This window comes from Narcine bancroftii, chromosome 14 (genome assembly GCF_036971445.1).
Source record: "Narcine bancroftii isolate sNarBan1 chromosome 14, sNarBan1.hap1, whole genome shotgun sequence".
Taxonomy (NCBI): domain Eukaryota; kingdom Metazoa; phylum Chordata; class Chondrichthyes; order Torpediniformes; family Narcinidae; genus Narcine; species Narcine bancroftii.
In genome coordinates, this window is record NC_091482.1 from 13,264,192 (window position 1) to 13,285,846 (window position 21,655).

Here is a 21,655-nt window from a genome sequence, read left to right on the forward strand (position 1 = left end):
GTTGCGTTAACTGCTGCACTAACCGTGCCACCCCTCTTTAATTGTATAAGTTTAAGGTTATTTGTCATAAAATATCTAGTACAGTCAGAAGGGTTCTATTACAAACTCTTTTGATCCTGAATCCATCTACGTTATTGTTGACTGGATTGTAGTTGTTTTCAATGTTGTGCCCAGGGTATATGTGGTTGTGGAAGATCAGATTTAGAGTCCCTCAGTTATTTGCCCATTTCCAAGATCCTTTTGGAGTTTCCACTGTACTTTCGTGCAATTTTAGGATTTCTTTCAACACTATGAAAATTTGACGTGCCAAGGCATTTGGAATTCCCTGGAGCTGTTTGCCATCTGAGAATTCTGTTTCACTGTTATCTAAAAGAGGTACAAAGACCAACTCAGAATAGATATAATGGAAAAATCATGTGAAAAGAAAGGGTTGACCCAGGTTACTTTTATGAGGTCCCTCAAAGCTATTTCTGCCTCACAGACCCACAAACTAACATCTCTGGTATTTAAGTTTCCGATTCCTGAGCACCTTTCGAAGGTGCAACATGCTGATTTCTGCACTGTTTCATCAATATGATGTGTATATAACTTTGGTTACTTCACCAAACTGAATACAGTAAAATCCCCATTCTCCGGAATTGAAGCAACTGGCAGCCTCAAGCAACTGACAAAAATAAAATCGCAGAAAATAAATAGGTAAAAAATATGAAAGCTTAAAATTGGAGCCCCCTCATGGTCAGTTCACCAATCACGCAACAAGCAATCTCAAGCAATCAGAAAATTCATTTATCCGGCATCTAATCATCTCCATAGATGCCCGAGTCTGGGGTTTTTACGATAATACCATCCTGGAGTTGAACAATGGTCTTTACCTGCAGAGTTTTGAGCAAATATTTATATAGGAACTTAACCCTATTTTTTCATCAAAGATTTAAATTCCTTTCCAAAAGAGTTTCAATGCAGTAATAAATGTTCATTGCCACCAAAGTTTGAAATGGTGCCATTGATTAACCCCCAAAATATTGAAAGCTCATAGGTACCTGCACTAACATGGAATTCAAACCCTCAAAGTAAAACAATCTGTGACATAGCAAACACACATCACCAATCGACAGCTAAAATTCTAAGTTAACATTAAGGGGAAGATCTTGCAGTATTTTTTTCTGAACCATCCACTGTGTTTTCCACAGAAGATTGGCAAACATCTTGGAGAAACTATATATGCATCTGCTTTAAAAGTATTCTATTACCCTTTGCTTCAAAATCCTTGTGGGAATTCCAGGTCGAGGCTGCACGATGAAGTTCCATCAGCGGGGCAGAGGGTTTGTAGCATCAGACAGAGGGCCAAACAGTTTGGAGGTCGCTTGTTAACAATACACTATCAGAGATCAGACGCTTCCTCAGCAAGGGTGCAGTATTCAGAAGGGCAGTTGCACTGAAAAACTTGACCTCGGGTCAAACTTACAAAAAGGAAGACTTGGCCATAGGTTATTATATTTTCTAAAAAATATTCTAAAATTTTCTAAAAAAAAACGCTTTTCTAAAAAAATTATATATTTTTAAATAAAATTTAAATGGTATTGCAAAAAGAACAAATACAAACACTTTGTGTGTGTGTATAGAGTGACCTATGACCATGTCCTCCTTTTGGAATGGCGGTCCTAACCTGACCAGTTTCTGCAGTACATTTACACCATGATCAGCACCTTTGTCAGAGGTTGATAACGTAGTAAGATCATTGCTGGCTTATCCCAAATTAGAGTGAAGTATGCGGAGACATCCTGAGGGAGTCTTACATTACTTTGGAGTCAGTAGAAGTCTTCATCGACCTATTACGCTCCATGCTCATGCTGTCAGGGATAGTAGGAAAATCAGTTGTTTGCTGTCAGGTGAACAATGGTAAGAAAATTAAATAAAACCGGCTTCTCTGTGTAACATGTGTGTCAGTTTGAGCATCACTAATGACTTTTACCTGCCTGATGATAAAACTAGATTCAGTGTAAAAGTGACCAATCCAAAATTCAGTCCTCATTTAGTACTGTGGTTGGAGACAGGGTAGAGTAATATCAACCTAAGCAAGCAAGGGAGGTGCAGTGCCACAGCTGGATTGCACAGAAGTGTGGCCAGCAGCATTGTTCCTTCACAGCCCTATGGACAAGGATTCTCTCTTGACCAGTTCTGCCTATGTGGAATTCTCCCTGGGACTGCATAGGTTTCCTCTGGCTGCTCTAGCTTTGTCCCACATCCCCCCCAAAAAAGTGCAGTGTGATGAGTTAATTGGCCACTGTAAATTGCCCAAGGATGTAAATGAGTAGTAGAATATGGGGGTGTTGACAGGAATGCAGTCAGAATAAAAAATAGGACGAGTAAAGGGATAATGTAAGTGAGTGCTTGATGGTCAGTGTGGACTTGTACGGCAGAAATGCCTGCTTCCATGCTGTCTGCAGTTCTTCTTTGTGACCAAGAAATTGCAGATGCTGTAATCAGGAACAAAACCAGAATTCTGGAAGAACTCCTCAGGTCAAGCAACTCCTGTGGAAACAAATGATGGATGTCAACATTTGGCGTCGGTCTTGATGCATGATCTCAACCCGAAATGTCGACACAGACCTTGTGCTTCCACAGATGCTGTTTGACCCACTGATTTCTTCCAGTATGTTGTGTTTTTGTTCCAACAGATTATTAGCCTGGCTCTTGTAAGTTTGTGTTACAAGGTGGATGTGCAGGGGTGCAGTGCTGTTGGAGCTCACCAGAGCGCCGCTCCGGCACCTTATGGATCCACTCTGGTGAACCCCCCCCCCCCACACCTGCTGAGTGCTATTCTGGACATACAAAAATACCTGTTTCTTCCACAACTGGTTGCCCTCCTTTCTCATCCTACAATTCGCTCTCAATTATACAACACCTAAAACAACATGGCAGTCACCAAGGTCGGGTGTCAATTGACCTCCTTGTCGCCATTTTTGATAAGCTCTGGCATCTAGAAAATTAGCACTGCACCCCTGTGGATGTGTGCTTGTTTGTGAGAGCATGTTTCTCTGAGTTTTTAAATTTAATCATTCATAAGATTTAGATGTCATTGACAATCCTGCATTCTGCAGTTGCAAATGTGGACTCCAGGGTAGATCTGGAGTCACACCTAAACTTGGTTGGGTAAGGACAGCAGAATTCCCACCCTGAAAAATTTAATGAGCCCCATGGGTTTTTAGAGCAATGCAATAATTTCACTGTACTGTAACTGAGACTAGATTTTGTTTCAGAATTAGATTTATTTAATTATTTGAAGTTAAATTCTGTGCACCCATGGTAGGATTTGAATTCATGCCCTATTATCCACAGCTCTGACATTAACCATTCTCTTGTGACCTCTGTTGATCGTGGTGGACCATGGGTAATGTGCCTAAAGTGAAGCTGGAGTGGCTCTCTGGGACACAAGCTAAGGCAGAGCTGATATGGAGATCCATCTGTTGCCCATGCAGTGAGGACCCACCCCCCCCCCCCCCCACTCCATGCTAATGACAGGTCCAAAGGAATGATGAAAGTTGATACAGTTTGGTGCGAGCAACATTGCAGGAGTTGCTGTGACGGTGCTGGGTACACCAGCCGTGAGGACTCCGACTCTGGAGTTTTCCTCAAGGTTCACTCCCAAAGCCTTTCCCTTGAGCGGGTATAGCCACAAGGCAGCAGAGGTTTGAAATCAGAGTTTTACCTCCTAGGTGAATTACCATCCGTGGTTAATGAGTCTCATTTGCCCGGAGCAATTGGTTTCAAGGCGCCAGTGACCCACCCTTGCCCCCTCTCCTGTCAGTGTGAACAGCTTCGCCGGGCATAAGAACTATGCCACACGTGAAGGCCAGGAGTTGGACTTGGTTGTCAGAGGTTGTTGAGATGCCCGCCATGAAGAGCATTTGTGTAGCAGTGGGAACTCAACCCCGCACCCCTCCACCCACCATCCACTACCACCTTCGGCTATGACAACCTTTAGAGTCCATTAACCATTATGCTACTGCATTTTGTTAATGTGCTGAGCTGGATGTTAACAATGGTCATGAGTTACTCACGAACGCCATGGTGAGTGACACACAGGAAACTGCAGATGCTGGAATCAGAAGTTAAACACAATCTGCTGCTGCAACTCTAGGTCCTGATTAAGGGCTTTGTCTCGTGACATTGATCATTCTTTTTCTCTCGCTGAAGTTGCTTGACCCGCTGAGTTCCTTCAGCAGATTGCTTTTAGATCTTGTGGTTATGTAATTTTTTTAAAAATTTTTTATTTTTCACACCATAAATCACATTAGCCATGATATACACTATTTCTTTTTCACACTTATACAGTGACTTTTTCTCCCCCCCCTCCTCCCAAGCCACCCCCCACCCCCCCCTCTCATCCGTGGTTATGTAATATTGATGAAAACTATCATTCACAGGCAGTACAAAGTGGCATTTTCTTCTAAGCAGGGCACACGCTCCCCCTATTAATGAAAAAAAAATAGAAATGAATACTGCAGCATTGGATTTCTGATCCACCCTGCCATATCCGTAAATGTTACTCTATAATTCTAAAAATATTATGTCTGCATGCATTTCCTGCCTATGTCCTGTTGTTACTTTTCTAGTCACTATTTTGTGTCAACATTTGTTATGGAAAATGCTTACATAACCTTGCTATGTAATTATACCCACCAACCCAGCATGGTGCAATGTGGCTCTCATGTTTGTATTCATCAGGCTTTACTGCAAAGACGCCCCTCTGCTGCAGCCATTTATATTTCACTGCTGCTCAAGTAGCAACAAGTCTATTTAGCACAGTTAAATGCCACCTATATGTAACACTAAAGGAAGAATGCATGATTTTACAATGAGGGTGACGTTACATCTGCTCACCCTGGTCTAATTACTCCTTGTCCTCGGATCCATCTTCAGCTGGTTCTGAATCCCTGTGAGAGATGTTGCTAAAATTTATTAAGGATTGCAAGTCATTCTAAATTTACAATTTCAATCCTAAAATATTATGCGTAGCAGGTTTAGCAAAACCCTGGTCCTTACCTTGCATGTTCGGTACATGTAGATATAGTACTACTGTGGTTACAGTGGCTGTAATTCCCCAGATGGTAGTAATTCCCTTGCTCCCATATCTAGCCAGATGGTATGATTTCTCAGTTCAACATACTCAAGCTAAACAAATGTTCAACTATAAACTGACTCCAAGGAGACATTTTAAAACTTGACACTGTTCCTGAAAGATGTGAAAGTGACACACTTTGACAGTTATAATTCCATAAACAACATAAATTGCCATAAATTCATGTTAAATCTATTAGGCCGAAGTTGAAGCTTAACAAAGATACGCTGTATGGTAACCGGTGTTACCTTCCGATGCAGGTGAGGACATTGCACTTTTGAACTATGGACAGTTGAAGTTGGTAACATACCATTCACAATACTGGGTGGGAAATTAAAAAAAATAAAAAGAGCAAGGCTTGACATCATTCTCGTTTGTCAATGCTACTTTAATTAACAAGCCACGTAAAGTTGAAGGAAACAGAATGTATTTTTTGACGACTGCACCATTCCCAATTGGATGGAAACAATTCCCCTCTGATTACTTTCATACTTGCTTTTATAAGTAGCAAATGTCCTCAGAGGAATTGCATCTGAAATGAGGAGTTAAATCAATGTCTTTCGAACTCAGCAAACTTGCAATGCTGAATTCAGGTATTAGTCATGATAAGCTGCCATAGATTTAACACAGCACTGAAGGGCACTACTCCTCTTTTACAGGAAGTAAAACTCCTCTCCAGTCATTCCTGGGCATTGCAGAGCAACATGTTGGACCACACAATGGGGTGCGTATTACAAACTTTATTATTTTACTTTATTTGGAGTGCTTATTATATTTTATGGACCCGGCACTTTTTCGCTCTCTTTTATCATTAAAGTCCCAGAGCCACACTACATAGAAAAACTCCTTCAGCCCACAACGTCTGCATCAACCATCAAACTCGGCTCTATACTTGGCTCAGTTCATTCTCCTCCCCGCTCCCCACCCCCTTTACTGCCCCAGGTTTTAGCATGCACCTACAAACTAGGCCCAATTAACCTACAAATCCACAAATCTTTGGGATAAAATTGTGATCCCGGAGGAAACCTATGTGGATATGCAAATTGTACACGGTCAGGACCAAGAGGGTGGCAGCATCTGGGGGATCAGCGGACCAGTGCAGGGCACCAGAGTGGGAGGCCACATCCTGCTGAGAAAGTGACCACGGCAGCAGATCAGAGAGGGGCCCTGTGGCTGAAGGACCCAGGCAGGCTTGCGGGCTCCTGGAGACTGGCTGGTCTCCCATGACTGCGTACCAGTCATGACTGGGATTTATGAGGGTGCCGATGGCAGGAAGGGCAGCTTCCCATTCATATTAGAACTTCAAAACTAGGACCTCAGGTTCACTGCTGGAATGGACAGGAGGCTGTGGAGGGTGAAAGAGTGCAGGAGGTGAATCCAGTCTCTGAAGGGACTCTCTTCTGCTTCTCTAATTGGTGGGGGCACTGGGCTAGGTTAGTTGGTAATAAGCGGGCAGCGGGTTAGGTTAGTGTTAGCCTCTTGGTGTACAAGCAAAAGTTGACAAATTTTGTGTCTTTATCACATGGTAATAAAGGAATCTTGATCCCAGATTGCTGGAGTTGCAGGATTCCAACTGCCCCACAGAAGGACACTCTGTGGCCCATTTCCTCTTTTTACTTCGCTGTAACTTATTTTCTCTTGTATATTGAGAGACAGCACTCTGATTCTTTTGCCATTGATCTATACAAAATGGTAATCACAGTCAATTACCCCACCAGCATGACTTTGGTGTGTGGGAGGAAACCAGAGCACCCAGTGGAAACATGTGTGGGTCTATGGAGAACATGCAAACTCGACACAGTCAGCAGTATTCAGTTTGCCATGACCATTTGGCCTGTTGAGTTAAAATCTGCTCACTGTCAATAGAATGGTATTTTAAGACCTGTACGTACAAGACTGTGAGGGAGTCCTAATTTATCCCTTCCACCCCCACACACAGCATCTTTCAGCTGCTCCCATTGGGGAAGAGATACAGGAGGATCAGAGCCAGCACCACCAGGCTGAGGAACAGCTTCTTCTCACGGGCAGTGAGAATGTTAAACGACCAAAGGAACTGCTCACGCTAACCATCTGAGACTCTATATTTACGAAGCAATGTTTATTTGTATATATGAATACTTGTCCTGCATATGCATTGTTTGTCTGTACGAAAGCTATGTCTGGCTATGTGTCTGCGTGTTTTGCATTGAGAACCAATGTTTCGTCGGGTTGAATTTGTGCCATCAGATGACAATAAACTTGACATAATAGAGGAAAAAAATTTTTTTTGCAATGAAGAAAACTGATTTAAGGCAAAGGTGTAAAATACAAGACAACCTAGTTTTCTAGGGAGGAGACATGGCGTGAATGTGAATGTAATGTAAATCAGGTGGCGTTATGCAGTTTCAAGTTGGGGATCAAATTTTATTAGGAACTGATTGCATCCTGAAAGAATATGTTGGTGCCAAATGAATAGGATAAAAAAATCTATATGGATTCTCCTGTCCACATTTTTTACGGGAATACCAAACATGCAGGCCCAAGGGTCTGTGCTACCCAATTTACCCCAATTAACTTACATTTTTGATTAGTGAGAGGAAACCAGACCCCGGAAAATACAAACTCCTTAGAGACAGGGCAGGATTCCAACCCCAGACTGGTCCCAATCTCTGGTGCTGTAAAGGCATTGTGCTAACCGCTACGCCAACCGTACCACCCTAGATTTCTACTGATCTACCAAAAGTACAGCGAGCAGTTGAGGGGATGCAGATGAAAATTCTCCTCCCAGCATTGTCCAGCAAAAATGTAAATGCCTGTGAATGACTGAATACCAGTTTTTAAAAGTAGTTTACACTGAGTCATGAAGTCAGGCAGAAATAGGCAACTTGAACTAGAAATAAACTACCTGCACCCTGACTTGCATTAGACGATACGAACGACCATAGGTTTGAGAGATTGCATGAAAATCAAACCTTTTTTTCCCGTGATTCAGGGTTTCAAAGGCTTTCAATAACTTTTGGAATCATGTTCTGTCTTTCCCCTAATGATGCTCAGGCTGATTAATCTATAGTAACTGTGTATCACAATCTGGTTGTTTTACATGGAACTCCAAGATTTTCACAGCAATGTTAATTGATTCATCACTTCTATTTTTTTCAGTACACACCTACAATTTACTCATTAGCCTCAGGTACTTCGCAACTGCACATCAGCAAATCTCTGAAATTTTAGTTCAGTTTTATTTTACTCCTGTGTGCAATATTAGAAATGCCACAATTTCATTTATCCTTTTGTGATCTAGGCCTTCATTACTCAGACATTCAGTAATACCAATCCAACATCCATCACTCCAGAAGAGTACTTCAACCTGAACTTTGATCTAGGAAATCGCGATATTGGACGTCCCATGGAACTCACCACAAAAACACAGAAGTAAGTAAAAAAAATTCTTGCCATGTATGCACTTCCTCAAAACTTTGCTGAGCTTGTAAAATGTTAACGTGTTTAGATCACACCTTCAATGTGGAAAAAAACAATAGAAATATCTCCCTTGCCTTGGAAAACTGAGAGAGTAAAAAAAAATAGAGAGCTCCAGGAATTCAAGTGAAGTACAAACTCTTGTGCTGTCTGTAAGGAGTTTGCACGTTCTCCCCATAACCTGTATGGGTTTTCTCTGGGTGCTCTGGTTTCATCCCACACTCCAAAGCAGATGGAGTTGGTAGGTTAATTGGGTGTGAATTGGCTGAATGGGTTTCAAGAACCAGTAATGATATGTGCCATATCATTAAAATTAATGATTAAAAGTGATTTCACATGAAAGTAATCTGTACAATATTTCCTCCAAAACCCCAGATATCTGGCACCTTTGGGGTTGGTAGATGCAAGATAAGTGAATTTTCTGGTTGCTTAAGATTGTGTGATGCATTATTAGCAAGTTGACCACTGTGGGCGTCAATTTTAAACATTCATATTTGTTTTACCTATTCATTTTTCACAATTTATTTGCTGGTTGCTTGAATTCTGGATAACAGGAATTTTTCTGCAATTTAATGATAAAAGCAGATTGCCAGAAGTAACGGTGGAAGCAGAAACAATATTAGTACTTAAGGGTCTCCTTGATAGACACATGAATATGCAAGAAATAGAGGGAATATATATCATGTGCAAACATAATTGGGCATCGTGTTTGATACAGTCTTCATGAGCATAGGACCTGTACCTCTGTTGTGTTCTCTATTGAGAAAGGTGATTTATAAATCCAATTTTTTAAAAAAAAGTTGTTCACAGTTGCTCAGTATTTAGGATGTTCTTATTTGCTCCGGAGAATTGCAATCCATACTTTCACAGACTTCAACAAAATCCTGCTTTATGCTTGCTTAGCTGCCTTCTCTAATTTGTAGGCATACAAGTGCTTCCATAATGATAGGAGCTCTTTCCCCACAGGAAAGATTAGCTCTGTTTTTAATTACATTTCTGCTTTATCGCTGCTTTGAAACCACCTTCTGGTTTATTTTGTGGGAATGGATTGGCTTGATGCATCATATTTTATACTTCACTGAAAAAAGAAATCCTGCTTTAATTTCAAATTATTTTGATGAAATATGAAACAAAAAAGACATTTAGCAATTCTCTTCAAAACAAGAATGTTCCTGACAATAAAGAAAGCTTTTAAAAATAACGAAATAAAGAATGGACCCTAACATTTAGCCATTAAAGGATGTTCTCAGCACAGACTGATCCTGACTTTTGTCGCTGTTGAAAATTATACTTCCCACAGCTTCTTTATAAAAATTATCCAGTGGGATTTGTGGCTCAAATGTCTTCACCGCTGTTGACATTCGTCAATCAGCAACGTTGAGGAAAATTGCAATCTATGCCACAGAGATCACTCAGTGGTTAGACGAGGAAGTCAGCGGATGGAGGCGACTTGGGCAGAGCACAAAAGTGCTGCAGAAACTTAGGTCACGCAACATCCATAGGAAGTCAAGGGTAACCAACGTTTTGGGCCTGGGCACTTTGTCGGGAATATGGTAAAACAGGTCCATGCCTGTATAAAGACATGGGGTGAGGGAGAGGAGTGAAGAATGGCAGGTGGAGAGGTGGGTGGGCTGCAGGCAGAAGGGTAAAAGAGAAAGAAGCTGAGAAGTGATGGGGGAGAGGCCAAAGGGCTATAAAATGGAGGCTCTATACAGGGTGCATACTCTGCTTTAAGAACACTCATTTTATGCAAATTCACTTTTTACGAAGAAAGCCGTGTTTGCTTTTATGAAAGGGTTTTTACCTTTATGAAAAAATGTGTGAGGCTGTGCGCACATCTCAAGGCTGCAGCCGTGTGATCAAGGCCACAAATAAGGCTTACTAAATGCAAAGTGTGATGCGTTTTATTGTAAGATCTATCGACAGAAGGATAAATCGATGGCAATCATTTCCACGCTTTACGCCATTTCGGCTTACGAAAGATTCATAATGTGGGGTATACCTGTAATATGAAAGGAAAGGGAAGCTAGATAGGGAGCTGGAAAAACTGAGAAAGGGGGGCAGGAAAAAAGAAATTGGAGATTGATATTGATGCTTTGTCGAGATCAGCAGTGAGTGCTGTCACATTGTTGCTGGCTGCAAAATGCATGCAAGGTTTATGGGTGTGGATGAGGAAAATGAGTGGGTTCGAAAATAGGTCCATGAGAGACTTCAGAAGCAGTGATAAACATTTGGGAAAGAGGCAATTCCCAAATTAGGGAGGCTGTAGAAAGTGGAACTGAGCAGGGAATTGCTGGCAGTGAGAGATCTAAGAAAAGGATGAGAGATGGCTTCAAAAATGATTACGGTGGCATGGGTAGAAAGCCTAAGGCTACTGTAAGGTCTTGGGAAAGGCTGTGATTATATCAGGAGATTTCACATGGAGGCATGGTCTTGGACAGTGCTTTTCAAACTTTTTCTTTCCACTCATATACCACCTTAAGTAATTCCCTATGCCATTGGTGCTCTATAGCATTTGAGTGAGAAGGGAAGGTTGAGAACCATTGTTCTAGACCCAATTGTTACTGAAATATTTTGCTTGAGAAAAATTGACATTGGCCCATTTCCTTCGGAGTTATGAAACCATGCACATAACGAGTCAATTAAGTACAATTAAAACAGTGGTTTTCAAACTTTTTCTTCCCACCCACATACCACCTGAAGCAATCCCTTACTAATCACAGAGCACCACTTAAAGTGGTGTATAAGTGGAAAGAAAAAGTTTGAAAACCACTGGTCTAGGAGGACAAGAGGATGGTGCAAATGAAAGAAAAAAAAAGCGAATTTAAGTCCTTGAAATGAGGAGTTGTTTATTCTATCATTGAGATCAGGTTACCCTGTCTGTAAATGTGTGGCATATGTATGATTGAAAATCTTTCAAGTTGCAAGATACCACAAAGTATTTTCTATGGAAACAGGATGATCTAATAGCGGCTACAAGTCCAAAAGGAGGTCATCTTCAAATGCTAGAAGTGTTCACGCAGCAACACAAACACAAAAGAAGCAAGTGTGTATTCAGGCAGAAATAAATAATTTATGTTGAGCTAAATTTGAATGCAACTGGCTCACAAGCAGCCAAAGAGAGAGAGTAAATGCTCCAGTAACTTGCTCATTGCTCCAGATTACAGCATCTGAAAACATTGCAGAACTGAAATTGTGGACCCATTCAGCTTAAGACCATGTCAATCGGCAAACGTCCACTTACACTTATCCTACACTCATCCTATATATTCCCATCAACTCGCCCCAGATTCTACTGCTCATTGACATACCAGGGGCTATTTGTGAGGCCAATCAACCCACCAACCTGACTGTCTTTGGGATGGGTGTAGGAAAACCATGCGATCAGGGGGATGTGGGAGAAAAAAATGTTCACATTAAGAAAAGTCAATGATTATTTTCTTGTGTAGCAATAAAGATAGGTAAGAAGACATCAGAATCTTTCAAATGAACAAATGAGTCGGACAAATGGGGTCCTACAGTGAGTAAGAACATGATCTGTGATGGAACAAAGTTGTGCATACTGAATGTTGCAGAGCGAAGTCAGCAGATACCTTTATGGAGTTGGAAATGGCCAACAAGACTTAAAAAATTATATATTGCTTATGGTGAGATAGAGATGTATAATCAGGTAGTACTCAGAGATAGTCACTCAAATTAGAGCAAAGTGAAATATGCTACATTCTGTACCCTGACAAGTACTTAAGAACTGAGATGCATTTTTTCACATCGTGGGTTAACAAATGGTCCTGAGTTTGATGGTCCTGAGTTGGGATAATAACTACATGAGCACATTATGAGATGAAATTATATTAAGCACACACTTATTTCTTCATGTGACACAGTGTTGAATGGCATATCAGTGAGATAAGACCGTAAAATGTAGGAGCAGAAATAGACTGTTTAGCCCATTGAGTCTGCCCTGTCATTTAATCATGAGGTGGTCCATTTTCCCACTAAGACCCACTGCCTGGCCTTCTCTCCAGAATGTACAATTCAAAAGATAAGAAAATTTAAAAAAAACTTATAATTCAGAACCCCTACCATTAAGCAAGGTTAAAAGCTAACAAATAGGAACTGAGTGACAACGACTTGGAAATGGATAGCAAAGCACCAAAGCTTCAGAACAATCTGAATTCTTTAGGTTACAATAATAGTCCATAAATGACCCCACATCTTTTGAAAGTTAATATTTGACTCTTTAATGGCATATCTATTTTTTTTTCTAAACTTAAACAAGACATAATATCACTTAACCATGTCCATCTCTATTCTAAGCAGACACCCTTCAATCCTGCAGAACCTATTGATTTCTGACCCATAAATACACCCAATGACCTGGCCTCTACAACCATCAGTGGAAACAAATTCCACCCTCTGGATGAAGAAATTTCTAAGCATTTCTATTCTAAGTGGACGTCCTTCAATCCTGAAGTTGTGCGCTCTTTTCCTAGATTCTCCCATCATGGGAAAACCTTTCTACATCTACTCTGTTCACACCATTCAACATTCAAAATGTTCGATGAGATCCCTCTCATCTTCCTAAACTCCAACGAGTACAAGCCAAGAGCTGTCAAACGCTCCTCATATGATAACCATTCCAGGAATCAGGTCAGCAAAAAATTTTTAAAAACACTGAAAGAACATGGATGCTCAAGTTTAACAGTGAGACATCGATGATCAAACATTCCAGTAAACGAAATAACAACACCACTTTCCAGAATTCCTGAGTTATTGATATGCAGAAGATTTAGATCATGACTGAACATCATTCAACTAAATTATTTGTGGAGAGTGGAGGGGAAGGAGTTAAACAAAAATGAAAGTATGAATGAGGCTGTGGAGAGAGGAAGTTTCAACAATATGATGAGCTTGTATCTTAACACCTACATGTGATGTTAATGGGAAATAGGATGGAGTGCTAGTCAAAGTGTGAACAGATATCTTGTGAAAATTGGAGATGGAATTGAGAAATATAAATCTATTTCTTGCAAAATATTTCCAAAAGGAAGTGAGGATTCTGTAATTATGAGGGGCTGCTTTAGTAGAGACTGTGGACAAAAAAATAGATTCTGTTGAATTCAGTCAAGAAATAACACCTTCCTCAAGACAGGACCTACGTACGATCCCAGATTGATGTGATTCTGTGTGAAATATGAACACATGCGTGATGTGAGTGGAGAATGTGGAATAAACAAGATGTATGTATTTCATCATTTCTCTATGTACCTCAGTGTTTCAGTTAGATTACAAACTCACACGTACATTACTTCCTGCAAGTCACATCCCATCCCGATTTAGAAATAAATGACCATTCTCTCATCTTCACTGCATCAATATCCACGAACTTCTCACTTAACACCTTGGTAGGAGAACCTTTATCACCAGAGCTGTAGCAAGAATTTCAAAACGTGATTCACCACCACTTCCTCAAGGGTAATTCAGGATGGACATCCAGTGCTGGGTTTACCTGTCATGTCCACACACTATGGGTGAATTACACAAAAACACTAAGAGGTTTAGGGGGAAGAGACCTACTGTTTTTCAGGGCACATTTTCCCTTTGGGAGTTTGGATAATAGATTTTTGGATTTCATAGTTAAGCAAGGGTCAAAATATTACCTACTTTGAATCAAATTTCAAAGACAATTATCCACAATAAGCTTTTGTGCAGCAAGGCCCTTAATTGTGAGCAAGCGGATATCCAGAATTACATGCAGGGAGGGTGTTAATTGTTGGTTTCCATAAAGACAGTGGTGGCTGGGTGAGCTAAATATGGTTCAGAGTCTGGCACTGTCAACAGTCCTGTGAGACAAGTGCACGTGTCAAATTCTCTTCATAAGTGTCTATCTGAGGGGGTGGCCAATGGTCTGACTTCAGACATTTCAACCTTAGCTGTTTTAATGGAGAAAATTGAGTTCCACTGTGTTGGTTCTAATGAGTTTCATCACCCACCTGTTTGGATTTCAGATAATAGTTGCACTGAGCAATAAAGAACTGAGATTATGAGATTTGTAATGAAGTATTACAATGAAGTTCCTCGCTCAGTAGTCCTACATAAATCTGTTGGCCTGAGGAGGGTAATTGAGAGAAAACTGAATTTTTGCATTCACATTATTTATTGCAAAGGAAATTTACCACTTGCCAGTAATTATGATGCAGTTCAAAAGACTTCCAGAAGTTGGATTTATACAGTACCTTCTCTCCAAGTACTTCACATCCAATTACTTTGAAGGACCACAGGGTTAGTGCATAGCCACATGTAACCACTCTTATCTGCAAGGTAATATCCAAAACGTGTATTAAATTAGCGATCAAGGCAATATTGCTCTCTCTCTCTCTCTCTCTCTCTCTCTCTCTCTCTCTCTCTCTCTCTCTCATGACAGATTAGCCAGTTTTATAGCAATTTCACTTCAAGTCAGATGATTATGCATTAAATCCTGGCACAAGGAGGATGCATAGTTTAAGTAGTTCTTAAAGAATAAATAACAAGTTCTCCTGGAAAATGCCTCCTTAATTATTCCAACAAAAAAAAACCCCGCAGTTTAACCACGCTGTACACGGATGCTTCCTGTTTGGCAAGTACGGTTATATTTTATGTAGAAACAGTGTTTTTAAATAGCTATTCAACAACAATTAAAGTCAGTTTATCATTCTCACATCTGAAGCAGTGCTGAAATGATTGGTTGTCTCGTGAAGCAGTGCTTTTTTCGCTCAATTCATCAAGGTTTATTAAACTGCAGTTAGCAAAACAAGCATCTAGGGGAAAAAAAATCTATGCTCATAGAACTGCTAGATTGAATAAAGAACTCAGGAATTATAATATCTAATATCAAAAAGATTAAAAGTACCCTGGAATATCTACAATAATGAATAAACTATTCAAGTCGTAAAATACTTATGTTTTTTAGTTATTAATTTAAAACAAAATTAGACACACAACACTGTATAACAAGCCAATTTGGGCCTACGAGTCCATGCTGCCTACATCACACCCCCTTAACCTACACCCTGTTAAATTTTGAAGGGTAGGAGGAAACTAAAGCCCCCAGAGAAAACCCACACAGATGCAGGGAGAACGTACAAACTCCTTACAGACAACATGGGATTCGAACCCAGGTCCGGTCCTGACCACTGCAGCTGTAGAAGCGTTGCGCTAACTGCTACACCAACCGTGCCTCCCTGTAGGCATGACATGGTTCTCACCAAATATTTGTCACCTTTAATTTTTCAGTCATGTTTCTAAAGGGCGGAATGGTTAGTGTAGCGGTTAGTCCAAGGCTGGTACAGTGCCAGCGACTGGGACCAGGTTTTGAATCCCGTGCAGTCTGAAAAGAGTTTGTATGCTCTTCCCATATCTGTGTGGGTTTCCTCTCAAAATATTTTTTAAACCAGTGCTCCAGTTTCTTTCCATCATTCAAAAACATACAAGGGTTTGTAGGTGCATTTGGGTAGCTCAGGCTCATGGGCTAAAAGGGCCTTTTACCATGCTGAATGTTTATATTTATAAATATAAATGCCTAATGTGTTCCAAGTACAGAATTGCAGAATAGTATGGAAGGAAGCTATTCAGCAATTATTGTATGATTATTTGCGATCTCAGCTGGAGCTCTGTGTAATATGGCTGATTAAAATCATCACCTTCAAGGTAATATATTAATTGGGGCAGAAGACCTCTTCTGGAAGTGAATTATCCCATCATTGTCGTTTTAAACAAAGGTAAAACTAGAGATGCTGAAAAAGAAGAGTTTATGAACTAGAGGAAATATAACATTAATTCTTCAGGAACCAAGATTGAGCAAATTCTCATGTTGATGGAAATTGCAAAGTGAAATCCAGGGTTTCCATGTTGTGGAAAACAAATGGGGACCTCAATAGCCTCACACATGAAGCTTTGAGTAATCATAATTTTGCAAATGCCTAGGAATGTGGCTAAATTTTTAGTTTCTATATTCAGTTTGAGTAAAATGGAGCTATTGAGGAAAGAAATAGACATCTTTTGAGAAAGAGCTGGGAATTTAAAACTAATTAAGTATGGACCTTTACTGTCAACTTTAAAGAAGTCCATTATTTTGTGCCTCAAGGAACACTTTAAATAAAAATTGTGGATTTTCCTTCCTCTTCAGATTCAAATTTTGGTGATTGTACCATGCCTTCTGGCATTTGGTTTAGTGTGAACCCAACCTATCCAGAAGTAATTTGTCTTCCCAACAGTTGGAAGGGTCCAAACTGAATGGAGACTCCAATTTCAACTTTAGTTTCTGGTGGGGAGTGACCAGGGTAAACCTACAACTAACTAGCTGGAAGATGCCAAGGTTATATAGCTGGCTTGTGTGAACATTGTGAGCAACTATAAAGAAAAAAAAAGTGATATTTTTGTGAGTGAAAATCCAAAAATAAAAACCAATGCTGGAAATTTGAAACAAAAACAGAAAATCATTGGAAATATTGGATGGATAAGATTGCATCTGTGAACACTGAGAAAGAGCTCATATTTGTTTGAGCTTTGGTATTGGACCTGTCATGATGAGACAGGAAGAGCGTTGTTCTCCGCGAAGCCATGACCAAGATTGGGGTTGGCGTTCAGTAGGACTGTGTGTGGAGTGGAAGAGAGGAGTCTGATATTGGTGTGGAGTGGAGGGCAATTTTGCTGCCTACCTACTTGATAAAAGAACAAGCAAAGTCACTGTTGGTTCAAGAATAGGTTCGATGGGTTCAAAGAGAATCCAGGCTGGACACATGTCATCAACAAACTTTATTTATACACACAGGGAAATTCACAAAAGAGCACATACTCACACAGGACTAATACACAAATACTACACTTCAGGTGAGAATAAATCATGACTAAACATTCTCAACTTCCGATTGGGAACGTGAGGATTAAACACACAGTATCAACTTTCTCCATCTCTAGCAGGCTCAGCACACTAACAAATAGTAAATTAATTACAACTAACAAGTATATCAAATGAACCTGGACTCCAGCATTGCCTGTGACTTGGGGTCAGGAGAGGCCCATTGCATTTGGCCCTTTGGACCTGCCCATGGCCTGCAGCCTGGAGTTCAGTGACGGTCTCCAAGCAACAGCAGCAGCAAACAACAGAGAGAGAGAGCAGAGACTGCTTGTATTTGACATTTTCAATGCAACACCCATCCATGTAACCTGTGAGCAGATGAGGTGACTTCCAACTAGGTTCTAGCCAGAGAGGTCACGTGACTGTCCACAATCCACCTTCTTACCAGATTCCAGACAGAGAGGCCACATGACCCTCCACAATCCACACTACAGCCACTCCTTGCATATGTTTTCTTTAATTTCTCATCCTTTCAGTTTACTGAATAGGTCACAAGATGCTTGAGTCCGGCATTTTACTATCTAGTCATCAAACCCCTTGTGAATGTTTAAAATTTATAGCCTGCATCACCAGATGTCTGTGATGTTGAACTTCATATTTTAAATTATGTAAATACATCTGGAATGTGAAGTAAAACACGAACGTCTGCAGACACCGTGGTTGCAGTAAAAACACAATGCTGGAAAAACCCACCTGGTCAAACAGTGCACTTTATAGGGCAAAGATAAAGATACAGAACCAACACTTCATCAAAGTATGAACAAAATGTGAACAGGTGGTGGGGGGGGGGGGTGTGCAGAGCGCAGGGGGAGGAGCACAGTCCCAAAGGCAGGAGGTAATAGGTAACAGGGAGGGAGGGCACACCAGAAAGCTTGGGGAGGGGGATGGCTCTGTGAATGGAGAAGGAAGGGGGTGGAGAGCTGGAGGAAAGAAGACCAATGGAAAGGGGAGGGAGGGAGAACGGAGAGGAGGCTAGCTTCTGGAACCTGCTTCTACAGGTGCTAAAATTCACTCATATCTAATGAACTATTTATCTGAGTATTTCTAAGTCAGATCAAATACTTTAATGGAATAATGGACGCCCCCCCCCAACATGAGAATATAATTGGAAAGTACTTGTAAATATAGATATTAACTAAGGGACTCACTCAGTCAACAGATTGTTTATTAAGAATAATTCATCTAGCTAAACTGCTGTATTTTTCCTGTCACCTAATTCATCTATTGGCTCGTTCTTCAAGTAGTGGATGTGAACAACAATGATGTTGAATTGTTATCTGTTTCTCCTTTTCTTTTACAAGATTTAAAGCAAAGCTCTGGCTATGCGAGGATCACCCATTGTCCTTGTCAGAGCAAGTAGCCCCCATCATTGACCTCATGGCAATAAGCAATGCACTTTTTGCGAAACTTAGGGACTTTATCACCCTTCGGCTGCCTCCAGGATTTCCTGTCAAAATAGGTAAGCAAGCAAAAAAGGCAAAACTGTATTTTCACACACATTTTGTTTCTGAATAAAGTGTCTGAAGAGCAAGTAAACTTAATTAAAAGGAATATATTGCCAACTTTCAAGATCCTGGCACTGCCTCTCCACACAGGGGCTGCTGAGTTCCTATGTAATTATTCATGGGGATCTTTGAAGAAACAATGCATCAGGCTGTTAAGATGGAGCCTTTGTGGGTAATGGGCCAAAACAGGCAAAGCCTAAGCTAATGGTTTGGGAATTGCAAAAGCAGATGTTTTTAATTTACAACCTGGGAAGAATTCACATTATCAAAATTGGAATGGAGCTGAAATTAATTAGTTTTCTTTCCCCTCTTCTTAAAACAATGCTCTCAACCGTTTGAACAGTTATATCTGAACTCAGCAGGGCTATGGTGAACATAACTCTTGTTAATCCTCTACATTAATAAGAAGGTCTGCAGTGTTTTCCCATGTGTGAACACCTCTAAAGTCCTTGTCATTTTCTGCACCATCGTAATCTGAAGATATAGTTTGATATTTAAGTTGCCGTCATTTCTGCCACCAGTTGACTAGAATGTGGAATAGTGACATTCCAGGATTTCAAACCAGAACGTGATATTCTATGAACTGTAATATTTCAGATGGAACCGTTTCCAATTTTGTCCATTTAATGATGAAAACCATTCCACAATGTTTTGAATTACCTAGTCCTGTGTCTAGTTCTTCAGAGGTACAGATAATTCTTTGAACTTTGGCCTGTATCTCATATCTTATTGCTAAATCAACAAACCAAATGAAGAAGAGGTTTAAGCACGTCGCTCACACACACACACACACACACACACACACACACACACACACACACACACACACACACACACACACACACACACACACACATATTGGAAAAATAAATAAATCACAATGATCTGACCTGCTTCTTTTGGTTTTTATTCCATCTTAGCACTAAATTGGTCCAAGGCTTCACTTTGTTTGTTGTTTTCTTGAATTAAGCTGCTTTTCCTTTGCACACTGTCTCCCAATGCCAGCCAACAGGAAATAGAACCTTCATTCTCTCAACCCGCCCCCATCACCATCCAGGCTTGTTTATGCTTTCACCTTGGAAACTGGCATTTGGCAAAGTTCAACAGTATAAATGGTTACTGGCTGCACAGACCTAGCTTTAAACAAATAACACCCAGGGTGATCCATATCATGACCATCAGATTCAATGGCAGCCCATTTCAAAAGTTCAAAGTCTTTCATTCATCAAAGTTCAAATTTATTGTCAGAGTACATGCACGTCACCACATACAACCCTGAGATTCTTTCTCCTGGTCTGGGCAGAATTTCGACTTATTGGTAGTGCAATAAACTATTCTCAAGAAAAATGTAAACAAAGAAACAAGTACAAACTATGCAATATAGAAAATCAATATTCAATAATAAGTAATGTGCAAAGTAAGACCCCTTAAATGAGTGTGGTAAACCAATGTTGTGCTATGATTGGCTACTGCCAACTGGACACACCTCTTGAGATCAATCCTACCCATAGCCCTTTGCATACTCCCCATTCCACTCTGCCTTGACCAGTCAATGAGGTTGACGGCTGTTCCAGTCTATAGTTAATAAAAGCCCCTCAGTTTTTGTGATTATTGATGGTGCACCAATGAGGCTCTCATTGAGTTAGTAGCTTAGGATTCTGAGGTTGGAGGAGTACCAACTGTTCCTGAACCTGGTGGTACGAGTCTTATGGCATCTATACCTCTTCCCTGGTGGCAGCAGGGAAAACAGAGCCTGTCCTGGGTGGTACAGATTCTTGATCATTGCTTCTGCTCTCTAATGGCAGTGGTCCATGTATATTTTCTTGATGATGGGAGAGTTTTACCTCTGATGCACTGACTTAACTTTTGCAGGAAATTCTGTTTAGCGGTATTGGTGTCTCCACACCAGACCATGATGCAGCCAGTCAGCACACTATACATCTGTAGAAATTCGACAACATTTTTGATGTCATACCAAACCTTCACAAACTCCCGAGAAAGTAGAGACGCTGACATACTTTCATCCCGATCACATTCATGTGTTGCGTCCAGCAAAGTTCCTCCGAGATAGTGACCTCCAGGAATTTAAATTTGCTCATCCTCTCCATCTCTGATCCCCCAATGATCACTGGATCATATACCTCTGGTTTTCCCCTAGCAGAACACCTATACTGCGCCAGTGATCGGGAATGGGGTTCGAATCTTGCACTGTTTGTAATAAGTTTGTACATTCTCCCCATGCCTGCGCGAGTTTTCCCCGGGGGCTCAGGTTTCCTCCCACTGTTCAAAATGTACTGGGGGCTATAGGTTAATTGGGTGTAAATTGGGTGGCACAAACTGGTAGGCTGAAATGGGAGGGACAGAGCTTAATATATTAATTTCCTCTTCATAAAATGATTATTCCTGATTAAATCCTCAAGTAGCATTACTGATGCAAACCTGTTAACGTGAGAATTTTCAGGCCAAGAGTGACCACCCAGATTCCTCTTGCAGCAAGGGTCACTTCTCTCGAGAGCGTGACAAAGTCTTCCACCAGTGCAAGCATTTCTCTTCTGAAATCCATTTATTTGAACAGTTATGAATTGCAGCTCCATTAGGAAATAAGTTTTTGAATTCAAATGTTGACTTGCAAATGAAGTTTTTAAAAAGATTTATACAGAGAACAATGTTTACGTC

At 40.6% G+C, this 21,655-nt stretch overlaps 1 protein-coding gene and 1 long non-coding RNA gene across 2 annotated transcripts in view; one reads left to right on the forward strand and one right to left on the reverse strand.

The window, feature by feature from the left end:
- The window catches only part of ankrd13b (ankyrin repeat domain 13B), a 234,888-nt gene that overhangs the window by 176,111 nt on the left and 37,122 nt on the right, over positions 1-21,655 (forward strand). Inside the window, exons 9-11 of the mRNA XM_069911666.1 lie at positions 5,782-5,846; positions 8,403-8,533; positions 18,776-18,933. Of these exons, the coding sequence (XP_069767767.1) occupies positions 5,782-5,846; positions 8,403-8,533; positions 18,776-18,933 (354 nt within the window). The remainder of the gene's footprint in view (positions 1-5,781; positions 5,847-8,402; positions 8,534-18,775; positions 18,934-21,655) is intronic.
- LOC138749798 (uncharacterized) lies at positions 4,391-19,960 on the reverse strand. Its single transcript, XR_011348869.1, has 4 exons — positions 19,870-19,960; positions 14,815-14,892; positions 4,885-4,937; positions 4,391-4,472 (listed from the first exon to the last, which is right to left on the reverse strand). It is a non-coding gene; the product is annotated as an uncharacterized lncRNA (long non-coding RNA).